Below are 20,122 nucleotides of genomic sequence, written 5' to 3'. Positions count from 1 at the left end.
ACTGTAACATTTTCATGTTAGAGTTGTTAACTCTCACAATGTATGAAGTAGAGAGGCAAAAGGGACAGATTTACATGAAAGAAATATCAATTACCACAAAGCAGGGACAGCCACGAGGACACTGTTGAGCTAAGAGTCCGGTCCTTCTGTGTGGTCACTTGCCCTTTAACCTATGCTCTGCGATTTGCTCTTACTGCTACCTTCAGGCCCAAGGAACAGCACCTCTAAGCTTTGGAACAGTTTCTTTCAACAGCTATCAAGTTCTTGAGCATCCTCTTGTTACACAAATCATGGACTAATCCCTTTAGAACAGGAATGAGGAAAAATTTCTCCTGATGAATCTGTAAAATTCATTGCCACACACAGCTGTGGAGTCTAAGTCATATTCAAAGCAGTTGATAGGTTCTGGATTAGTAAGAATGTCAAAGGGCAGAAGGCAAAGATTGGGGTTGAATGGAAAAAAAAATTAGCCATAATTTGAATGTTAGTAGACTTAATGGGCTGAATGGCTAATTCTGCTCGTTTTATGGAATCCAATACAAGGACTTTGCAATTTAATGAATGAATGAAAGTTTATTGTCATATACACAAGAACAACATAAAGACGCACCCAAATTCTAGCTTGCTGCAGCCACAGTGAGTATGTAAGACTCACCAACTACAACAGTGTAAGTTAAGTTACCACAATATTCCAAGACAGAAGAGATGATAAATATTCACAGTTGCAGTAAGTTCAAGAAAGAAAAGTAACATTTCAGTATAATTAAGACACCACAAAGAAATAAAAAGAAAAGGAAAGAAAATAAATAATAATTAATATTCATGTATTTGGCCAGTGGTGCAAGAGATCTACTGAGTCACTCATGCAGAAAGATATTTTGTGGTCTGGTAGGAGTGTTTTGCTTTGGGTGACACAGGAAGGATCAAGAACCAGATAGCTGTGAGAAAAATGCTGCCCTTGAATCTAGAGATGCCAGACTTCAGGCTTCTGTACCTCTGGCCATAGGTAGCAGTGAGAAGAGTTTGTGACCTAGGTGTTGGGGGCCTTTATAATGTTGGCTACCTCCTTGAGGCAGTGCCTCATATAGATATCTTCAATGGAAGGAAGATGCTGGAGCTGACTATGTTTGTCACTTTGTACGTCCTTCTGCATGCCTGGGCACTCAAGTTACCAAACCAGGCTGTGATGCAACCAGTCAGTGTACTTTACACAGTGTGTCTATGGAAGTTTGATAGAGTATTAGATAACATCCCAAATCTTCTCAGACTCTAGAAATTAGAGGCATAAATGTGCCTTCTTCATGGTTGCCTTGATATGCTGGCTCCAGGAGCAGTCCTTTGACATTAATTCAGATATTGTTAACCGCAATTCCGATTGGTAAGTACCCACAAGTAAAAGCCACTAGTACTGGTCCTGCAATCTCAACGCTCGTTCACAACATGTGTCTTGGTGACCCCTTGCCATTGTGTCGTTATTTTTTTTTAAATTTTTTTATTTTTCACACTATAAACCACATTGATCAAGATGCATACATTTTCTTTTTCAAATATATACAGTGTCGTTTTCTCCCCCCCCCCTCTTCCCATCCCACCCTCCCTACCTCCCCTCCCATTAATTTAAAGTTCAGAATCTAAGATACATTAAACCTGTCAAACAATGTTGTCACTCAATAAAAACAAACAAGAATTTCCACTGAGTCAATTCTTTTCATTCCCTTCTCCTTCTGTCATTTTAGGTGGTAGATGTCCCCGGTAGGTTTTCTCTATTGCGTTTCATGTATGGCTCCCATATTTGTTCAAATATTGTAATATTATTTCTTAAATTATATGTTATTTTTTCTAATGGAATACATTTATTCATTTCTATATACCATTGTTGTATTCTCAAGTTATCTTCTAATTTCCAGGCTGACATAATACATTTTTTTGCTACAGCTAGGGCTATCCTAACAAATCTTTTTTGTGCACCATCCAAATCAAGTCCAAATTCTTTGTTTTTTATGTTTCTTAGGAGGAAGATCTCTGGGTTTTTTTGGTATATTACTTTTTGTGATTTTATTTAATATCTGGTTTAGATCTTCCCAAAATTTTTTCACTTTCTCACATGTCCAGATTGCATGAATTGTTCCCATTTCCTTTTTACAGCGAAAACATCAGTCAGATACTGTTGGGTCCCATGAAAAAGTGAGAAGGGGTGTGCATGTGATCATTTTTGTCATTCATCACCAATGCAGATGCTCTGTCACTCTCCCAACACCTGAATGTGTATTACCTGCTCCATAACACAATGCTATCAAAAACTTGTCATAACTACTGACTGCACTGCCTGTCCACTGTGGATGCCTACTATTTTCTTCTTCTCATTGTGACATCTTAGTTGTTCATAATTTGCGTTTGTGTGTTCTTAACTGGGAACCTGCAGCAAGTAAGACTTCAATTGCATCTGTACGTAGTACAATGAACTCTCATTCATTCATTCAGCACCAATATGTTTAAATCCCAACTGCTCTGGCAGTGCTGGCGACTGGTTTGACTTATTGTCTCCAGAGGCCCAGCAGCAGAGTGGGATGGTGAGCCCCGCACTTCCCTTCAAGCCTCGGCCATCCGAGCAGTTCCATGCCTCAACTCTCTCTGGCAGCTTTTGTTCCCAATTCACTGCTGCCCTTAACTAACAAATCCAGACCATCCCTATGCTTCAAAGCTTCAGCTGATTCCCTCTGTGCAGAGCTAGAAGCATTTCCTGGTCTTCGTGTGAAATGGACCCTGGTCACAATCTTTTCTCCCTGCCCCTATCTGCCTCTGAAGTCCGGCACCTCTAGGTTCAGAAACAACTTCTTTTCAACAGCTATTGGGCCCACCCGTATTACCCTGATCCTAAACTATTCCAGGACCATGAAAAGATCTGTCTGCACTATTGAAACATCACTTTTCTTGTACTAACAGCAACTGTGAATATTTATCTATCTATTTGCAGTTGATATTTATTATTTTTTTTCTTGTCTTATGACATTGTGGTGATTTAATTTATACTATTGTAGTTGGTACATTTTAAGTACTTGTGTAGCTTCAACAAGTCAGTATTTCAGTGCATCTGTCAGACATACAGATAGATCTTTAACACACATGTTTATGACAATAAACACTCATCTTGTCTCTAATTGTTAGTGGTGATGCATTGGAAATATTGTTCCAATAACAATCAACTATAAATGAGTCGCAATGCTTCTTCCCCTCAGGAAAAAGAGAACCTGATGAGTTTGGAGAAGATGTACTGTGACAGCACTGGTGGGACAGGCCTCCCGATCAATCCAAACATATTGAAAGAGGTAATTGTTGTCTTTCACCCTTCCCCAGTGTATAAACTATCCTGTTAACAATGATCTTTTACACATACACTCTGTGGTTAGATGCTCTTTGAGTGCCTGGAATAAGGCGTAGTCCTTAGAATGGGTTCACCTGACCTGATCTCTCGCCAACACAGAGAGAGCCTCACAACAGCAGGCACAGCAGGAGGCTGGAGTGGCCTTATATGATCCTTCGCCCTCCTTGCCCAGCTGAGTTGTGTGTGTTGGGAAGATTCGTCTCCAAACACCAGGCCCTGCAGCGAATCTTGCTGATCACGTGGCCCCTTTTTCTCAAATGAGAGTTTTCCTCTACTTTTCATGTTCGACCCATGTTGGAGTATTAAGATGGGGCAGGAGCTGTTAAAGGGAAATTAGCCTGTTAGAGGGAAATGTAGGATAGGCTGGGTCTTTATCCCCTGACGTGTAGGAGGGAGGGGGTGACCTCATAGGAGGTTACAAAATCATGAGGGACATGGATAATGTAAATGCTCACAGTCTACTTCCCAGGGTAAATGATTTTTGAACTAGAAGGCATAGGTTTAAGCTGAGACTGGAGAGATTTAAGGGGGATTTGAGAGGAAGTTTTCCCACTGAGAGAGTGGTCTGTATCTGGAAGGAGCTGCCAGAGGAAACTGTAGAATTTAATGTGTTTACAACGTTCCAAAGATATTTTGACAGATAAATGGATGGGACAGGTTTAGAAGGATATGGAGCAAATAAGGCAAGTGGGACTGACAAATTGGATCAAAGGGCTGTTTCGTGCTTCTTGGCTCTTACAGGTACCCCCGCCACCCTTTTTCCGTCAGCAAATTCCCAAGCCACCATCTCCACACCAACCAGGTCGATCGCCCCACCATCCCCACCAGCATCCAATCCCTGCTCAGTCACATTAGGGGTGAGCTGATGATCCCATCATCATTGTGCTCCAACACATTCACACAGCCCTCCTGACATGGAATGGGTGAGTCGCTTTCTGGGGAAGGAGGCTGGAGTTGAAATGAAGGAGAGAAGACGTGTTTAAAACAGCAGGAACTTGAGGTAGTTTCAACAGGGTGGGGGTAGAGAGGATCTTTTTTTTTCTTGTGGGAGAATTTAAAACCAGGAGTTACTGTTCAAAGATAAGTGATCTTGCATTTAAGACAGGCACTTTCAAGCAGGAAGAACATGTGTCTGTATAGGCGGAGGTTCTTTGCCCTTACGCCTAAAGATGTACTTCTCTGAATGTGTTGCGGCCAGCTCCAAGGAGCCAATTCCAACCCTTCTCGGGAAGGATAATCAGTGCTGCGCTCTGCCGCCTGACCTGAATGTACAGCCGCTGCAAGCGGCAAATTAGGGGTGAGCTGATGATCCCATCAGCTAGCGGCACATCTTCCCACTCACCACTCAAGGCAGAGGCAGTGGGCGGGGGCCGTTGGGGCAGTGGGGGCCAGCATAGGGTGACTAGTGTGGGCCACTTCGGCCTTCGGGGCCGCTCTTTGTGGCTCAAAATGCAGCAGAGCAATGGCTGTCTTCCCTACCCATTATTCCCAATGCAGTTGGAACTGTTCTGGGAAACACAGAGCGGTTCCAGCTGCATGGAGGATGATGGATAAGGAAGATGGCCATTGCTCAGCCTCATATTTATGACGGGTGGCGCTACAGCACCAGTCTCCCAGCCTCCATTGGCTCTGGAGGGCACTATGAGGAACCTCTGGATATGAATGGGACGCTGAGGCAGCCTTTTAGGCCTGCTGTCTGAAAGGTAAGTTTTAAGTTTTCAATCCGCTCTTGTAGCCGGCCTCCAGGCGATGGCCTGACATGAAATGGCCTAGGGTTGAGGCAATTTTCTTGCTCTGTGAGCCATAAGTCTTTGGAACTCTCTTCCTTAAAGGCGGAGGTTTTGAATATTGTTTATTTGTCACAAAATACCCAGAGTAGTAAGAGGGGTGTTTCTGTGAGCAGATTAGCAGGTTAATCTAACGTTCATACATCTATATAAAGAACACAATTTACAAAGAAAAGGATTACAATGAAAAGGAAGAGCAGTTAGCACCAAATAAGGTTCAGCAATGATAGTGCTGAGGTGAGGTTCATTCTGAAGCTGTCTTTAAACCTGATGGTGTTGCTTTTACACTGGAGTGCTCTTTTCAATGGGTTGAGGGAGTGATGGGTTTTTCCGTATGTTGACTGCCTTTCCGAGGCAGCAGGAGATGTAACTAGACATGGAGTCCATGAAGGGGAGGGAACTCTGTGTAATGTTCTGAGCAGGAGTCACCACCTTCTCCAGCTTCTTCCAAACTTAAGCCACACTCTAATCCATCCAGCAATTACACTTCCAATGGAGAACCTGTAGAAGTGGTTGAAGCACAGTAGGGGGTCGGGGGGGGGGGTGGGTGGGGGGAGGAACATGCCCAAATTCTTGTTTCTTTTAAGGAAGTAGAAGTGTTAATAAGATGGGTAAATAGACTTTTGCTGAGCAAGGGGGTGAATGGTCACCAGGGATAAACTGGCATTACAGTTGGAGGAGATCTTGTTTAAAGATGGGATGGAGTGGTCTGTTCCTGTTGGTGCCTATGTTCAGTGTACAAGGTTGCCTGTTCCTGCTGGTGGTGATAAGTGTGAAACAGAGGGAATGTTGGTGGTGGAAGTCTTTAACGCTTAGTTTGCGATGTGTGTCTTCTAGGCTGTCTGGAGAAGGGATCCCTCTGTAAATGTGCTGAAGTCTAGCTGATCCTATTTGTTTTGGCTTGTGGTGGGGAGGTAGTAGAATGGACAGCTTGCGGCTGGCAAGCTGTGAGGTGTCGGAGAGACTCTGGGGGGGGGCGTGGGGAGTGGGGGGGGCGTGGGGAGTGGGGGGGCGTGGGGAGTGGGGGGGGCGTGGGGAGTGGGCGGGGCGTGGGGAGTGGGCGGGGCGTGGGGAGTGGGGGGGGCGTGGGGAGTTGGGGCTGGGGCTGTGCTGGGCAAGACTCAGAGTCTTTGAGTCCCAAGCAGTGATGAGCATTGTTCTGCAGCTATCACGGTCGTGAGGTGGAGCAGATTGATGAACTGCCAGCTATTCTTCACTTGGACTGATTAAATTAACAGTGCCCACAGAATGTCTCCACGGGAATCCTACCCTCTTCTCCCACTCCTCTCTGTCCTTGTCTCCCCCTCCCTCAACTCCTACTCTTTGACCCATGTTCCTCAACTCTCCCTCCCTCACTGTCCTCAGCTCGCCCTCCCTCATCTTTCATTTTCTCGTCTCTCCCTCCCTTACCTCTCCCTCATCTCTCCTTCTCTTATCCCTCCTTCCCTCGCTGAGCTGCTGTAGTACCTGGCTTTGTGCCTGCCTTCTGCTTCCCAATGTTCACTGTGCTTTGAACCTTTAACTCTCTGCTACCTTTGCCAGGACTACGTGACTGTGAACCAGATTAATGAGTTCTACAACACCTCTATCGCCAGCCACCCCTCTGGTTCCATGGCAACCCCAGCTGAGCCTGTCACTGAGGAGATCACCCCCCAGCAGATAGCGGAGGCTCACCATCAGGAGGTTGGTTGGCTTCATCGGCAGACAGAAGGAGCCAGGTGGGGTAGGAGGAGGTGGGAGGTGAGAGACCAGGACAGGTAGGAGATAGGTAGAAGCAGATAAAATAAAAGGGCAGATGGAACGGGGGGAGGGAAGGTGAAGTTGGAGACTGTGGCTGAAGTCTGATCAGCAAGGAGGTGATAATGGGGATCTAGAGGGAGAAATAAATTGGTAGTGTGGAACCAGGAAGGGGAAGGAATGATGTGGGGGCTGGAGGATGTGTATGAAAAATGGGATGACTGGGGATGGGCTTGATCACAGAAGGAAAGGGTCACTTGGGTACCAGAGGTGGAAGGCCCACATTTGCCGACTTGCAGATGGAGGCCATTTGGGCCACCGAGTTTCTGCCAGTCTCAGTCAGAATAATGCCATCAGTTCAGTTTTCCCCCAGAACCTTTTCTCTTTGACATTCCCTCCAAAGCCCCTGATTCTCCCGCCATCCCATCCTTGGGGGCAATGCAGCAGCCAATTAACCCACTGACCCGCACATCTCTAGTATGTGGCAGGAAACTGGAGCACTCCGTGGTGGGTGGTGGGGGGGGGGGAGTGGGGGGAAATGAGAGAATGTGCTAACTCTGCTTAGGCAGCATCCGAGGTCAAGATCGAACACCGGATCTCTGGAGCTGTGAGACAGTAGCTGTACCTGTTGAGCCATCATGCTGAAGAGTACTCTGGTGATCCCCTCCTTTTGAGGACTATGCACTCAGAGGATACAGCAGGCCAGGCCTGCGGTTGCCTCTCATCCCTGATAACTCTCAATTAGGTTGTGGCCATGGGGAGGGCTTCCCATATCTAGCCTATAGCTACCATCAGCTGCCTTCTGAGTCAGCCAAGGACCCGAGGCCATTGGGGCGCCCACAGGTAGTTGGCACAGGTGAAATGCCTTAAAGCAGAGGTTGGAACTGAATCTGCTTTCTCTCTTCTATCTCCCTTGCCTGTTTCCCTTGATTTAGCCTTCAGAGTCATCGCCTCTCTCTCCTGGACCTGAATCTCTTCCGCACCTTTCCTCCCGCCCTGTGCCTAAACCATTGGCAGGAGATCCAACACCTTGTGTAGACGCTTCTTCTCTTCTTCTTCCTCCTCCTCCTCCTTCTCTACCTTCTCCACCACCTCTTCCAGCAAAAAAACATTGCCGACATAATCAGGTAAAGTCTTAATGTGTCACTCTCCCTGCAGCGTCAGTCTGGGACTGTGCTGTCCATTAATCCAAACTGTACTGAGTTCTTTTTGTGAGAGAAACCAGTTGTGTTGTCAATTAAATACTGTACTACAAACCACATCAGATAATAGTTTGGTCACGATACTTCTAAACCAATCAAGATTAGTTCAAACAAATCAAAGATTCACGATGTAATGCAAAGAAGACTTATTCACTCTAATTCTTTTAGCCAGCTTCACAACTTCCAAAACCTATAAATTGTAGTCAGAGTATCAAAAGAATTACTGAAGGAACTCAGTTGGTGGAAATGGTCATTTTGGGTTGGGCCTCTTTTCAAGATTTATACAAAGGAGGAATGAAGCTGGGGAGAGGTCCTGAGGTGAGCTGGAGGGCAGTTAAAAGTGCAAGTAGGTGAGGAGTATGAGAGAGTTTCACAGAACTCCCTTCGGAGAGAGGAAGAAAATGTCTTCAAAGTTGGCTCAGCTTGAGAATTCACAGCGGAGCAGAATGGACGAGCACAAAGACTGTCAATGCTGTAATCTTGAGCAAACAATGAGGCTGCTGGAAAAATTCAGCGGGTCAGGATTGTTCGAAATGGTCAGTCAGCGTTTCAGGTCCGGGACCCTTTATCAGGACTAAACGGAAGGGGGTAATAACATGTTACCCATTCTAGATAATACCTGTTCTAGAGTGGACCCACTCAGGGAATGATGTGGAGAGTTTTGCTTTGAATCAGAGGATTGAAGTCTTATTCTGCAGTATTTTCTTATCGGCCTTCTAATGATGTGTTTTTCCATGCATTTTTTTTGTAAACTTTCCAGTCATTGTTTTGATTTTATAGCCAGCTACATAGCCACAGGTCTGTCTTTTTTTAATCTTAGACATTGTTTCTTATTCTTTCACATTGCTGTGGTTCTCGTAATCACCCTGGCTATGTGGTCCACAATTATCAGAGCCGGACTGTGCATTTTGGTGGGGATGTTCCTAGCACTGTGGAGCTTAGCTGGAAAATTGCTGCAGCTATGTTCCCACACTAACCAGGTGCCCAAATGTAAACAATTCATGTCGAGCAAGTCTTTCTTGCAATTTTCCTAATTAACTCTTTCTTCTCTCCTTAACTGTCTACAATGACTATATAAAAACGTAAGAAATAGGAGCAGGAGTCGGCCATCTGGCCCATCGTGCCTGCTCCACCATTCAATAATACCATGGCTAATCTGGCTGTTGATTCAGTTCAGTCGACCTGCTTTTTTCCCATAACCCTTAATTCCCCTACTTGTACAGAAAATTCTCTCTCTCTCTGTCGTAAATACATTCAATGGGGCAGCCCCCCTACTTTCTAGGGTAGAGAATTCTACAGATTTACTACTACCTGGGAGAAGCAGTTCCTCCTCATCTAAACTCTACTCCCCCTGAACCTTAAGGCAATACGTGCTGCAGAGACCAGAAATGCTGGACTCAGCATATCAGACAGCATCTCTGGAGAGAGAGAGAGAGAGTGAGAGAGAGAGAGAGAGAGAGAGAGAAGAGAGATAGAGTTAATGTTTCAGATTAATGATCTTTCTTCAGAACTGGAATTGCTTCAAAATCAAATCAATTTTAAAATGCAGAGAAAGTCTTGGGTTTGGGAGGGAACCATCATAAGGATCAAGTGGAGTGGTACGAGGGGTGAAAGTGCATGGTGAGAGAGGGTGAGATGGCAAAGGAATGAAAGTCTGATCAAGTATAAATGGAGGATGCAGAATCATTAAAGTACCAAATGAGAATCCTGCTGATGCTAGAAAACAGAATTAAAATAATAGGATTCAAGATTCCTTTATTGTCATGTAATAGCACAGAACTTGTAATATTGCACAAAATTGCCTTCTGCTTGCCATAAGATGGAGAAAGAGTTGCCATTAGTGTCACCCAGCACCCCTTACAATACGAGAGAAAGAGAAGCAAAAAAGGGTCCCTTCAGAGTCACAGTGTCCGTGGCTTTGCCTCCAGTGCTCTCATAGCCTCTGTAGCCGCAGTCATGTTTGATCCATCGGCAACCCAAGCTCCAGATCCAATCTTCAAACATGATCAGGAAGCCTTCAGTGCGCAAGACCCTTTGGGAGCCCTTGCCCTTATCATACTCTCGAATCCCAGCTCCCATATCAGGTTCCCCTGAACCAGGTCTCCCGTAGCCAGTACAGGTCCCCTGACCATGTCACCTGGAGCCTGTGTGGATCCCTCAGCCGCTGAACTCCTCACTGATCCGCCTTTATGGGCACCATCCTGTAGGGTTGTCTCCTCTGCTTCTTCTCAATGTGGGGGGGGGGGGAGGGTGTTCTTCCCATTTCTGCTGTCTTGCACTGGTCCGCTGCTACCCTGAGTTTGCAACCTCTCGTGGCTGCTGCCAACCTTGGGCATTAGCATCTTGCGCACAGACATCCCCATTATCTGAGCCAGGACTCTTCCCACAGGTTCAGTATGGATCAGACCAATCCATGGCTTCATGGTTGATTTAGAGAATGTTAAAGAGAACCAATTCAGCCAGGCATGGAGTGCTGGTGGAGGGATCTGGTTGGCTTCAGTTCAAAGGAGATGTTTCAGGCCGATTATGAATGTGAGATGGTTGGCCCAAGGAGCCAAATAAAAGGCAGAGTGCATCAGAGTAGGTTGGTAAAGAAGGTCTCAAAGAAGAAAACCCAGTCGGGTAATCAAGGAACATACATAATATCACATACAAACCTGAGATTCTTTTTCCTGCAGGCCAGGCAGAATTTCTACTTGTTGGTTGTGCAAAAACTGTACATTTACCAAAGTGAGAAATGTAAACAAACTGACCGTGCAAATACAGAAAAAAAATTCAATATTAAATAAAGAGCAAAGTAAGAGTCTATAAATGAGTCTCTGATTGAGGAGAAGTCTGATGGTGGAGGGGTAGCAACTGTTCCTGAACCTGGTGGTACAAGTCTCGTGGCCCCGATACCTCTTTCCTGATGGCAGCAGCGAGAACAGAGCACGTTCTGGGAGCAATGTTCCACGTAGATTTTCTTGATAGTGGGGAATGTTTTGCCTGTGATGTACTGGGCTGTGTCCACTACCTTTCACAGGGCCTGTGATGCAGCTGGTCAGCACACTTTCCATCCACTGCATGTTTGTTGAATTTGCCAAGGTTTTTAAAAAAAAAAATTATTTTTCACACTATGAACCATACTAACCAAAATACACACAAACATTTCCCTCTTGAATATACACAGTGTCATTTTCTCCCCTTTTTTCCCCCCTCCCTTCCCTCCCTCCTTCACCCACCCCTCCCCACCCACTCAACATTCAACCTATATGATACATTAAACCCATTAAACAATGTCATCACACAATGAAAATAAACAAGAAATTTGTGTCTTCTACTTTTACATACTGGGTCAGTTCATTTCATCTTCTTATCCTGTCATTTTAGGCGGTGGAGGTCCGTGGTAGGACTTCTCTGTTGTGTTCCATGTACAGTTCCCAAATTTGTTCGAATACTGTGATGTTATTTCTTAAATTATATGTTATTTTTTCCAATGGAATACATTTATTCATTTCTATGTACCATTGCTGTATTCTCAGGCTATCTACTAATTTCCAGGTTGACATAATACACTTTTTTGCTACAGCTAAGGCTATCAAAATAAATCTTTTCTGTGCTCCATCCAAATCGAGTCCAAGTTCTTTACTTATATTACTTAGAAGAAAGATCTCTGGATTTTTTGGTATGTTGCTTTTTGTGATTTTATTTAATACCTGGTTTAAATCTTCCCAAAACTTTTCCACTTTCTCACATGCCCAAATTGCATGTACTGTTGTTCCCGTTTCCTTCTGACAGCGAAAACATCTATCTGATACTGTTGTGTCCCATTTATTTAACTTTTGGGGCATGGTGTATAGCCTGTGTAACCAATTATATTGTATCATGCGTAACCTCGTATTTATTGTATTTCTCATAGTTCCAGAGCATAGCTTTTCCCATGTTTCATTCTTTATCTTTATGTTTAGATCTTGTTCCCACTTTTGTTTGGGTTTACAGCTTGTTTCCTCATTTTCTTTCTCTTGCAGTTTGATGTACATGTTTGTTATAAATCTTTTAATTATCATTGTGTCTGTAATCACATATTCAAAACTACTTCCTTCTGGTAACCTGTCTTCTTCCCAATTTGTCCTTCAAGTAGGTTTTCAATTGGTAGTATGCAAACATTGTACCGTGAGTTATACCATATTTGTCCTTCATTTGTTCAAAAGATAATAATTTATTTCCCGAAAAACAATTTTCTATTCTTTTGATCCCTTTTCTCTCCCATTCTCTAAAGGAAAGGTTATCTATTGTAAAGGGGATTAGTTGATTTTGCATCAATATTAATTTTGGTAGTTGATAATTTGTTTTATTCCTTTCTACGTGAATCTTCTTCCAAATGTTGAGCAGATGGTGCAGTACTGGTGAATTCCTATGTTGCACCAGCTTTTCATCCCACTTATATAGTATATGTTCAGGTACCTTCTCCCCTATTTTATCTAGCTCTAATCTGGTCCAATCTGGTTTTTCCCTTGTTTGATAAAAATCTGATAGATATCTTAATTGTGCTGCTCTATAATAATTCTTAAAGTTTGGTAGTTGTAAGTCCCCTTGTTTGTACCATTCTGTTAATTTATCTAGTGCTATCCTCGGTTTCCCCCCTTTCCATAAGAATTTCCTTATTATTTTCTTTAGCTCCTTGAAGAATTTCTCTGTTAGGTGAATTGGTAACGATTGAAATAGGTATTGTATCCTTGGGAAGATATTCCTTTTAATGCAATTTACCCTTCCTATCAGTGTTTCCAATTGGAAGTCTTTCCAATGTTCTAAGTCGTCTTGTAATTTCTTCATTAATGGCTGATAATTTAGTTTGTATAGATGGCCTAGATTATTATCTAGTTGTATACCTAGGTATCGAATTATTTGTGTTTGCCATCTAAATGGTGATTCTTTCTTAATCTTTGTGAAATCCGCATTATTCATTGGTATTACTTCACTTTTATTTGCATTGATCATGTACCCCGATACTTCTCCATATTCCTTCAATTTCTTATGTAATTCTTTTATTGATATTTCTGGTTCTGTTAAGTATACTATGACATCATCTGCAAATAGACTGATTTTATATTCTTTCTCTTTTATTTTTATCCCTCTTATTTTATTTTCTGTTCTTATCAGTTCTGCCAATGGTTCTATAGCTAACACAAACAGTGAGGGAGATAGTGGACATCCCTGCCTAGTTGACCTGCTTAATTTAAATTGGCTTGATATATATCCATTTACTGTCACCTTCGCCAGTGGTCCCTTATATAATGCTTTAATCCAATTAATATATTTCTCTGGTAGGTTGAACCTCTGTAGTACTTTGAATAAATAATTCCATTCTACTCTGTCAAAGGCTTTCTCTGCGTCTAAGGCAGGGGTGTCAAACTCAAATTCACGGAGGGCCAAAATTAAAAACTTGGACTAAGTCGAGGGCCGAACTAAATATTTATTGAAAATTTTCAACAACATCTGCATGTTTTCTCTTCTTTCAACATATGTAATGTTGAACTTTAGGATATAACTTTAGGAGGATAATGTTACAGGTCAGGAGTAGGTAGCTCAAGTTCAAGTTCACCATTTGCTTGACCTGAGGGAAACATATTTGGTCCCTGTGGAGATGTAGTCAGCATTCATAGGCTGTGTCCATTTTGGCCTGCATCAGGACTCACCATTTCCTGCTCACTCCTCAGGCTCTAGGCCTCTATTCACCCTCAACCCACCATCCCTCTACCTGACCAGTCCTTTACCCAACCTCTACTTACCCCTCACTCCACTCACTCTGCCTCTACCCACCCCATCCTATACACGCCCCTCTATTGCCTCTCCCCTCAACCTGTTCCTCCGTCTACCCGTCTCTCACCCTCTAATCACCCCTCCCCTACTCGCCCTGCCCCTCCCCCTTTTACCTCTCCCCTATCCACCCCTCCTTCTACTCATCCCTCCCTCTAACTGCCCCTCGCACCACCATAACTTCCCCTGCCTATTACTCCTCACCTACACCCTCTGCCCACCCCTGCTTACCCACCCACTCAGGCCCAGCGCGCTGCCGATCAGCCTTTGCGGACAGCCACCATCTCTCTCTTCACGTGCAGGGCAGAACCAGCCGTCCCTGGTGTCCGCGCGGGTGCAAGCGCTGAAGGCCGTGGCGACCGGGAGAAGTGCGCTCGCGCTGTGGAAGGGCCATCCGGTGCCAGTTGCGCGGGGCTCGCGCTGCCCGGGGGCCGTGCGCAGCCTGCCTTGTCCGTCGTACCGACAGGAAATCACAGGCGTTCGCCAATCCGCCACATCGCTCGACAGGTGGGAGAAGTGACTGGTTGTGCGGGGAGCCTTCCAACTGGCTTGCCGGCTGATGACATTGACAGACTTCTCGTGTTATAATTTCTCGTGTTACAATGGGGAAGGATGGTGGGGGTGACATTACCAAAAAACAGCATCGGCTCTCGTGGCAGGGCGGGCCACCTCTAATACATTTTTGAAATGATCTTGCGGGCCAAATATAATTATATCGCGGGCCAAATTTGGCCCACGGGCCAGAGTTTGACATGTGTGGTCCAAGGCAATTGCCACTGTTGCCGTCTTGTTTCCTTTTACTGCATGGATTAAGTTAATGAACTTACAGATATTGTCTGTTGTTCGTCTTTTCTTAATAAATCCAGTTTGATCTAGTTTTACTATTTTTGGTACACAGTCGGCCAATCTGTTTACTAATAGTTTAGCTATTATAATCTGTGTTAAGTAGAGATATTGGTCTATACGAGGCTGGTACTAGTGGATCTTTCCCCATCTTTGATATTACTATAATTATTGCTGTTTTGCATGAATCTGGCATGTTTTGTGTTTCTTCAATCTGGTTCATTACTTCCAGGAGAGTAGGAATTAATAAGTCTTTAAATGTTTTATATCTTCTCCCGGCGTTTTATTGTTCGGTAGTTTTTTTTAATATATCCTGTATTTCCTCTATTTCAAATGGTTTTATTAATTTATTTTGCTCCTCTTCTTGCAATTTCGGTAGTTCAATTTTAGCTAGAAACTCATCTATTTTGTCTTCTTTCCCTTCGTTCTCAATTCGATATAGTTGCTCGTAGAATTCCTTGAAGTTTTCATTGATCTCCGTTGCGTTATATGTAATTTATTTGTCCTTTTTCCTTGATGCCAATACCGTTCTTTTAGTTTGTTCTGTCTTAAGCTGCCAAGCTAGTATTTTGTGCATTTTTTCTCCTAGCTCATAATACTTCTGTTTTGTCTTCATTATGTTCTTCTCCACCATGTATGTTTGTAGTGTTTCATATTTTATTATTTTGTCCGCCAATTCTTTTCTTTTTGTTGTATCTTCCCTTATTGCTAATTCTTTTTCTGTACTTGCTATTTCTCTTTCCAGCTGTTCTATTTCCCGATTGTAGTCCTTCTTCATCTTAGTTACATAACTTATTATCTGCCCTCTGATGAAGGCTTTCATTCCATCCCATAGTATAAATTTATCTTTCAGTGATTCCGTATTTATTTCAAAGTACATTTTAATTTGTTGCTCAATGAATTCTCTAAAATCCTGTCTTTTAAGTAGCATGGAGTTTAATCTCCATCTATACGTTCTCGGTGGGATGTCCTCCAGCTCTATTGCTAATAACAGGGGTGAGTGATCCGATAACAATCTAGCTTTATATTCCATTTTCCTAACTCTCCCTTGGAGGTGGGCTGACAACAGGAACAGGTCTATCCTTGAGTATGTTTTATGTCTACCTGAATAATATGAGTATTCCTTCTCCTTTGGGTGCTGTCTCCTCCATATATCCAAAAGTTGCATTTCCTTAATCGATTTAACCATAAATTTGGTTACTTTGTTCTGCCTGCTATTTTTTTTCCAGTTTTATCCATCTTTGAGTCCAAATTAAGGTTAAAGCCCCCTCCTATCAGTATATTCCACTGCGTATCTGCAATCTTCAAAAAGATATCTTGCATAAATTTTTGATCCTCTTCATTAGGTGCATATACATTGAGCAAATTCCAAAATTCTGAATATATCTGACACTTTATCATTACATACCTCCCTGCTGGATCTATTATTTCCTCCTCTATTTTGATTGGTACATTTTTATTGATTAATATAGCTACACCTCTGGCTTTTGAATTATATGATGCTGCCGTTACGTGTCCTACCCAATCTCTCCTTAATTTTATGTGTTCCACTTCAGTTAGATGTGTTTCCTGCACGAATGCTATATCAATTTTTTTCTTTCTTCAGTAAATTTAACAGCATCTTCCTTTTGATTTGGTTATGTATTCCGTTAATATTTATAGTCATATAGTTCAACATGGCCATTTCATACTTTGTTTACCTCTCATTTCCGCTTCCTCATCACCACCTTTCCTCTTTATCCATTTCTGTTTCTTTTTTTGAACACACTGTAAGACAAGACTTCTAAAACATAAAATATTTCCACTATTCCCACATCTAAAATTCCCTTAACCCCAAATGTCCCCCCCCCCCCCCCCTCTGAGTTGCCCCTTGTCCCTTGCCGGGCAACCACAACTCCTCTCTCCATTTGGATTGCGAACCCGCTCGCAAGCATCAAATGATTTCGCAGTGACCGTTATTCTCTCCCACCCAGCCCCCTCCAGAAAAGACTTTTATCTTCACATATAACAAAGCTCACCCTCTTAATTCCCCCTTGCTTCCTTTCTTCCCTTTCTTCCCCTTCTTAGTTCTTACTTATACATTATTTTTCTTCTTTATATGAAGTTTGTCATTATTCTTTTTCTTGTTACATCTCTTCATCTCTCTGTCTGTTTTGCAGGCGTTCTGCAAATTCTCGTGCTTTCTCCGGATCCGAGAACAGTCTGCTTTGCAGCCCCGGGATAACCATTTTAAGCACTGCTGGATATCTTAACATAAATTTATAGCCTTTCTTCCATAGGATCAATTTTGCTGCGTTAGACTCCTTCCTCTTCTTCAGGAGCTCAAAACTTATGTCTGGGTAGAAAAAAAAATTTTTGACCTTTGTATTCCAGTCTCTTTGTGTCTTCTCTCATTTTTTTCATTGCCTTCTCCAATATATTTTCTCTTGTCGTATATCTCAGGAATTTTACTAGAATGGATCTTGGTTTTTGTTGTGGCTGTGGTTTAGGGGCTAATGTTCTGTGTGCCCTTTCTATTTCCATTCCTTCCTGTATTTCTGGCATTCCTAGGACCCTGGGGATCCATTCTTTTATAAATTCTTCCATATCTTTGCCTTCCATATCTTTGCCTTCCATATCTTTGCCTTCCTTATCTTCCTTAAGGCCCTCTATCTTTATATTGTTTCTCCTGTTATAGTTTTCCATTATATCATTCTTCTGAGATAACAACTCCTGTGTTTCTTTAATTTTTTTATCAGATTCTTCCAATTTCCTTTTTAAGTCGTACACTTCCATTTCTACGGCTGTTTCTCATTCTTCCACCTTGACCACTCTTTTCCCTATTTCTGTCATTACCATCTCTAATCTACTCACTTTTTCTTCTGTACCTTTTATTCTTCTTTTTATTTCATTAAATTCTCGTGTCTGCCATTCTTTTACTGCTTCCATATATTCTTCAAAAAATTTTCTATCTATATACAGTCCATTCCCTTTATCTTCTATTTCTCTGTGCAGAGCTTGATGTTCTCCCTCCTATTCCCCTGTGTCTCCTCTAGGGTTTGTGTCCTCTACCTCTCTTCCTTGTATCTATGTCTCTTCTGACTTTCTTGGGCTGTTTGTCTCAGTTTGCTGGGTACTTTTTTTAATGGTATCTTGATGTTGGTCCTCTTCCTCTGGGCTGGTCATCTGCTGTGTCTCTGATTTCTTTTTTTCATTTTCCTCCCTCCCGTTCCCATTATTTTCTATATCTTCCCGCTGGGAGCCCTGCTGTCGGGTCTTTTTCAGCTGTTCAAGCTAGCTGGTCCCCCCTACCGTCGGTGTTGTTTTGTCGTGTGCATCGCGCATGCACGGTTGCGCACCTCTGTTTGGCTCCGTGAGCCATCCTTATAGTCCTGCGTTCAGTGGGTCGCGACCCTTCGGGGTTTCCACTGACCTCAGGGAGTGGGCTCCTCTTTCCACGGCGGGTCCTTGCTTCTTCGTATAGGTAAGGCCTTCACCTTTCTCTTCCGGCGTCTTTCCTTCTTCTTTTCTTCCCGTTGTTTTTGGCTTTTCTTTCTTTGGTGCCATTTCCTCCACACCTTTATTTTTTATTTGTTGTGGTTTGTGTGTCTGTGGCTTTGCTTTTTCTTTACTATTTTCCTTCTTTTCTGGAGAGGGCTGGTATTCTCCTCCCGGCCACTACTCCATCATGTGACTCCTCCCCGTTTGCCAAGGTTTTTGATGTCTTACCAAACCTCCACAAACTCCTTAGGCACTGATGTGTTTTCTTCATGATGACATTAGTGTGTTGAGTCCAAGAAAAGTACTCCGAAATAGTGACTCCCTGGAATTTAAATTTGCTCACCCTCTCCACTTCTGAATCCCCCAATGATCATTGGATTGTACACCTCTGTTTTTCCCTTCCTGAAGTCTACAATCAGTTCCTTAGTTTTGGTGACATTGAGTGCAAGGTTGTTGTTAATACACCATTCAACCAAGTTTTCAATCTTCTTCCTGTATTCTGACTCATTCCCCTCCTTTTTGTACAACCCACGACTGTGGTATTGTCAGTCACACAGACATAGGTGTGAAGTGAGTAGAGCAAGGGGGGGCTAAGAGCACAGCCCCGTGGTGATCCAGTACTGTTGTTGATTGTGGAAGAGATATTCTCATCAATCCTCATTGATTGGGGTCAACAGTTACTGACTTTTAATCAACCCCAAATCCCAGCAATCATCTGACATCTGGTACCATCCGTATCATGTTGTTTTATGTGGGGATAAGGGGCACAATGGACTGACAAGTTGTACATACAACTCTGACAGAAACAATGTTGTACCATTAAACATCAGTCTCCCTGAGATGAGCAAATGTGCATGTATTTCTGGGCATCTTACTTGCATCAGAAAATCTCAGTCCTCAATTTGTGGAAGGATTTTTTTTTCCAAATGTATTTATTGAGCATCAAAAACATCTCATACACATTATACGGATGTACTTTCTGCTCCTATTTTCTTTGTTTTTAAACAAAAAGCAACACACATTTAGACAAATGCTCATATACACTCTCAGATACATGTCCGGAGCATACCACCTTGGCACCTTTGCTGACAGTATGTGGCAGGATTTTAGTTCCCATGGCATGTTTAAATAGTAACCCCAGGTCATCGGACCATATGAAGTAAGAGCAGAATTAGGCTATTCAGCCCATCCAGTCTGTTCCACCATTCCAATCATGGCTAATTTTTCCTCTCAAACTCATGATGCCAACATTAGTTCCAAACTAATCATCCGTGGTGAAACTTTCAACCACATTGCTCTGAAAACATGTCGTTCTCATTTCCTCACTTGATTCCCTACTGGTTGAAGACATGTTACTTCTCCACACTGAATCCTCTGATCTCATAACAGTTCAAAGTCAACTGTGCAAAAGATCTCTCCCGTCAGCGTGCCCACTACTGTTTTACCTCCAACAAAAAGTGCATGGTGCAATTTCCTGATCAGTACATTTCTGAAAGCAAGTGAATTACTCAGGTAATACTGGTTATCATCTAGACCAGCCATTCTCAATGGGGACCTTGGAGCACATTTCACTAAAAGCTTTGTTTCTTTTCACCTCACGTAACATACATATTTTTTTTTAATGTAGTCGGTAGGTGAGAAGCACGTAAGAAATTAAAACTTGACTGCTTTACAGGGAAGGGGGCTCATAAACATTGCCATAGACAAAAAGAAGAGGCTGAGAATAGCTGACCTAATCTATTCAGTTGAGCTGAGGCTTTGTTTTTATACTCTGGATCAAACAGCATATGATGCAAAGCACACCCATCCCTGTTCTATGACATTTATTAACTGAATATACACTTTTACACTGAAAAGTGCCACAAAATTAGCTAGTTATTTCATTCTAATTTGAA

At 42.9% G+C, this 20,122-nt stretch overlaps 1 protein-coding gene across 7 annotated transcripts in view; it reads left to right on the top strand.

Moving 5' to 3' along the window:
* The window catches only part of phldb2b (pleckstrin homology-like domain, family B, member 2b), a 140,706-nt gene that overhangs the window by 92,602 nt on the left and 27,982 nt on the right, over window positions 1-20,122 (top strand). For 5 of the 7 annotated variants that reach the window (XM_069889483.1, XM_069889484.1, XM_069889482.1 and 2 more), the window contains 2 exons: window positions 3,237-3,326; window positions 6,712-6,852. In XM_069889483.1, coding sequence (XP_069745584.1) covers window positions 3,237-3,326; window positions 6,712-6,852 — 231 coding nt within the window. The remainder of the gene's footprint in view (window positions 1-3,236; window positions 3,327-6,711; window positions 6,853-20,122) is intronic. The other 2 variants (XM_069889486.1, XM_069889488.1) reach the window with 1 other exon arrangement.

The sequence above is a fragment of the Narcine bancroftii genome, chromosome 7 (assembly GCF_036971445.1).
Source record: "Narcine bancroftii isolate sNarBan1 chromosome 7, sNarBan1.hap1, whole genome shotgun sequence".
NCBI lineage: Eukaryota > Metazoa > Chordata > Chondrichthyes > Torpediniformes > Narcinidae > Narcine > Narcine bancroftii.
The sequence above is the reverse complement of the archived record's forward strand: the minus strand, read 5'-3'. Positions and strand labels throughout refer to the sequence as shown.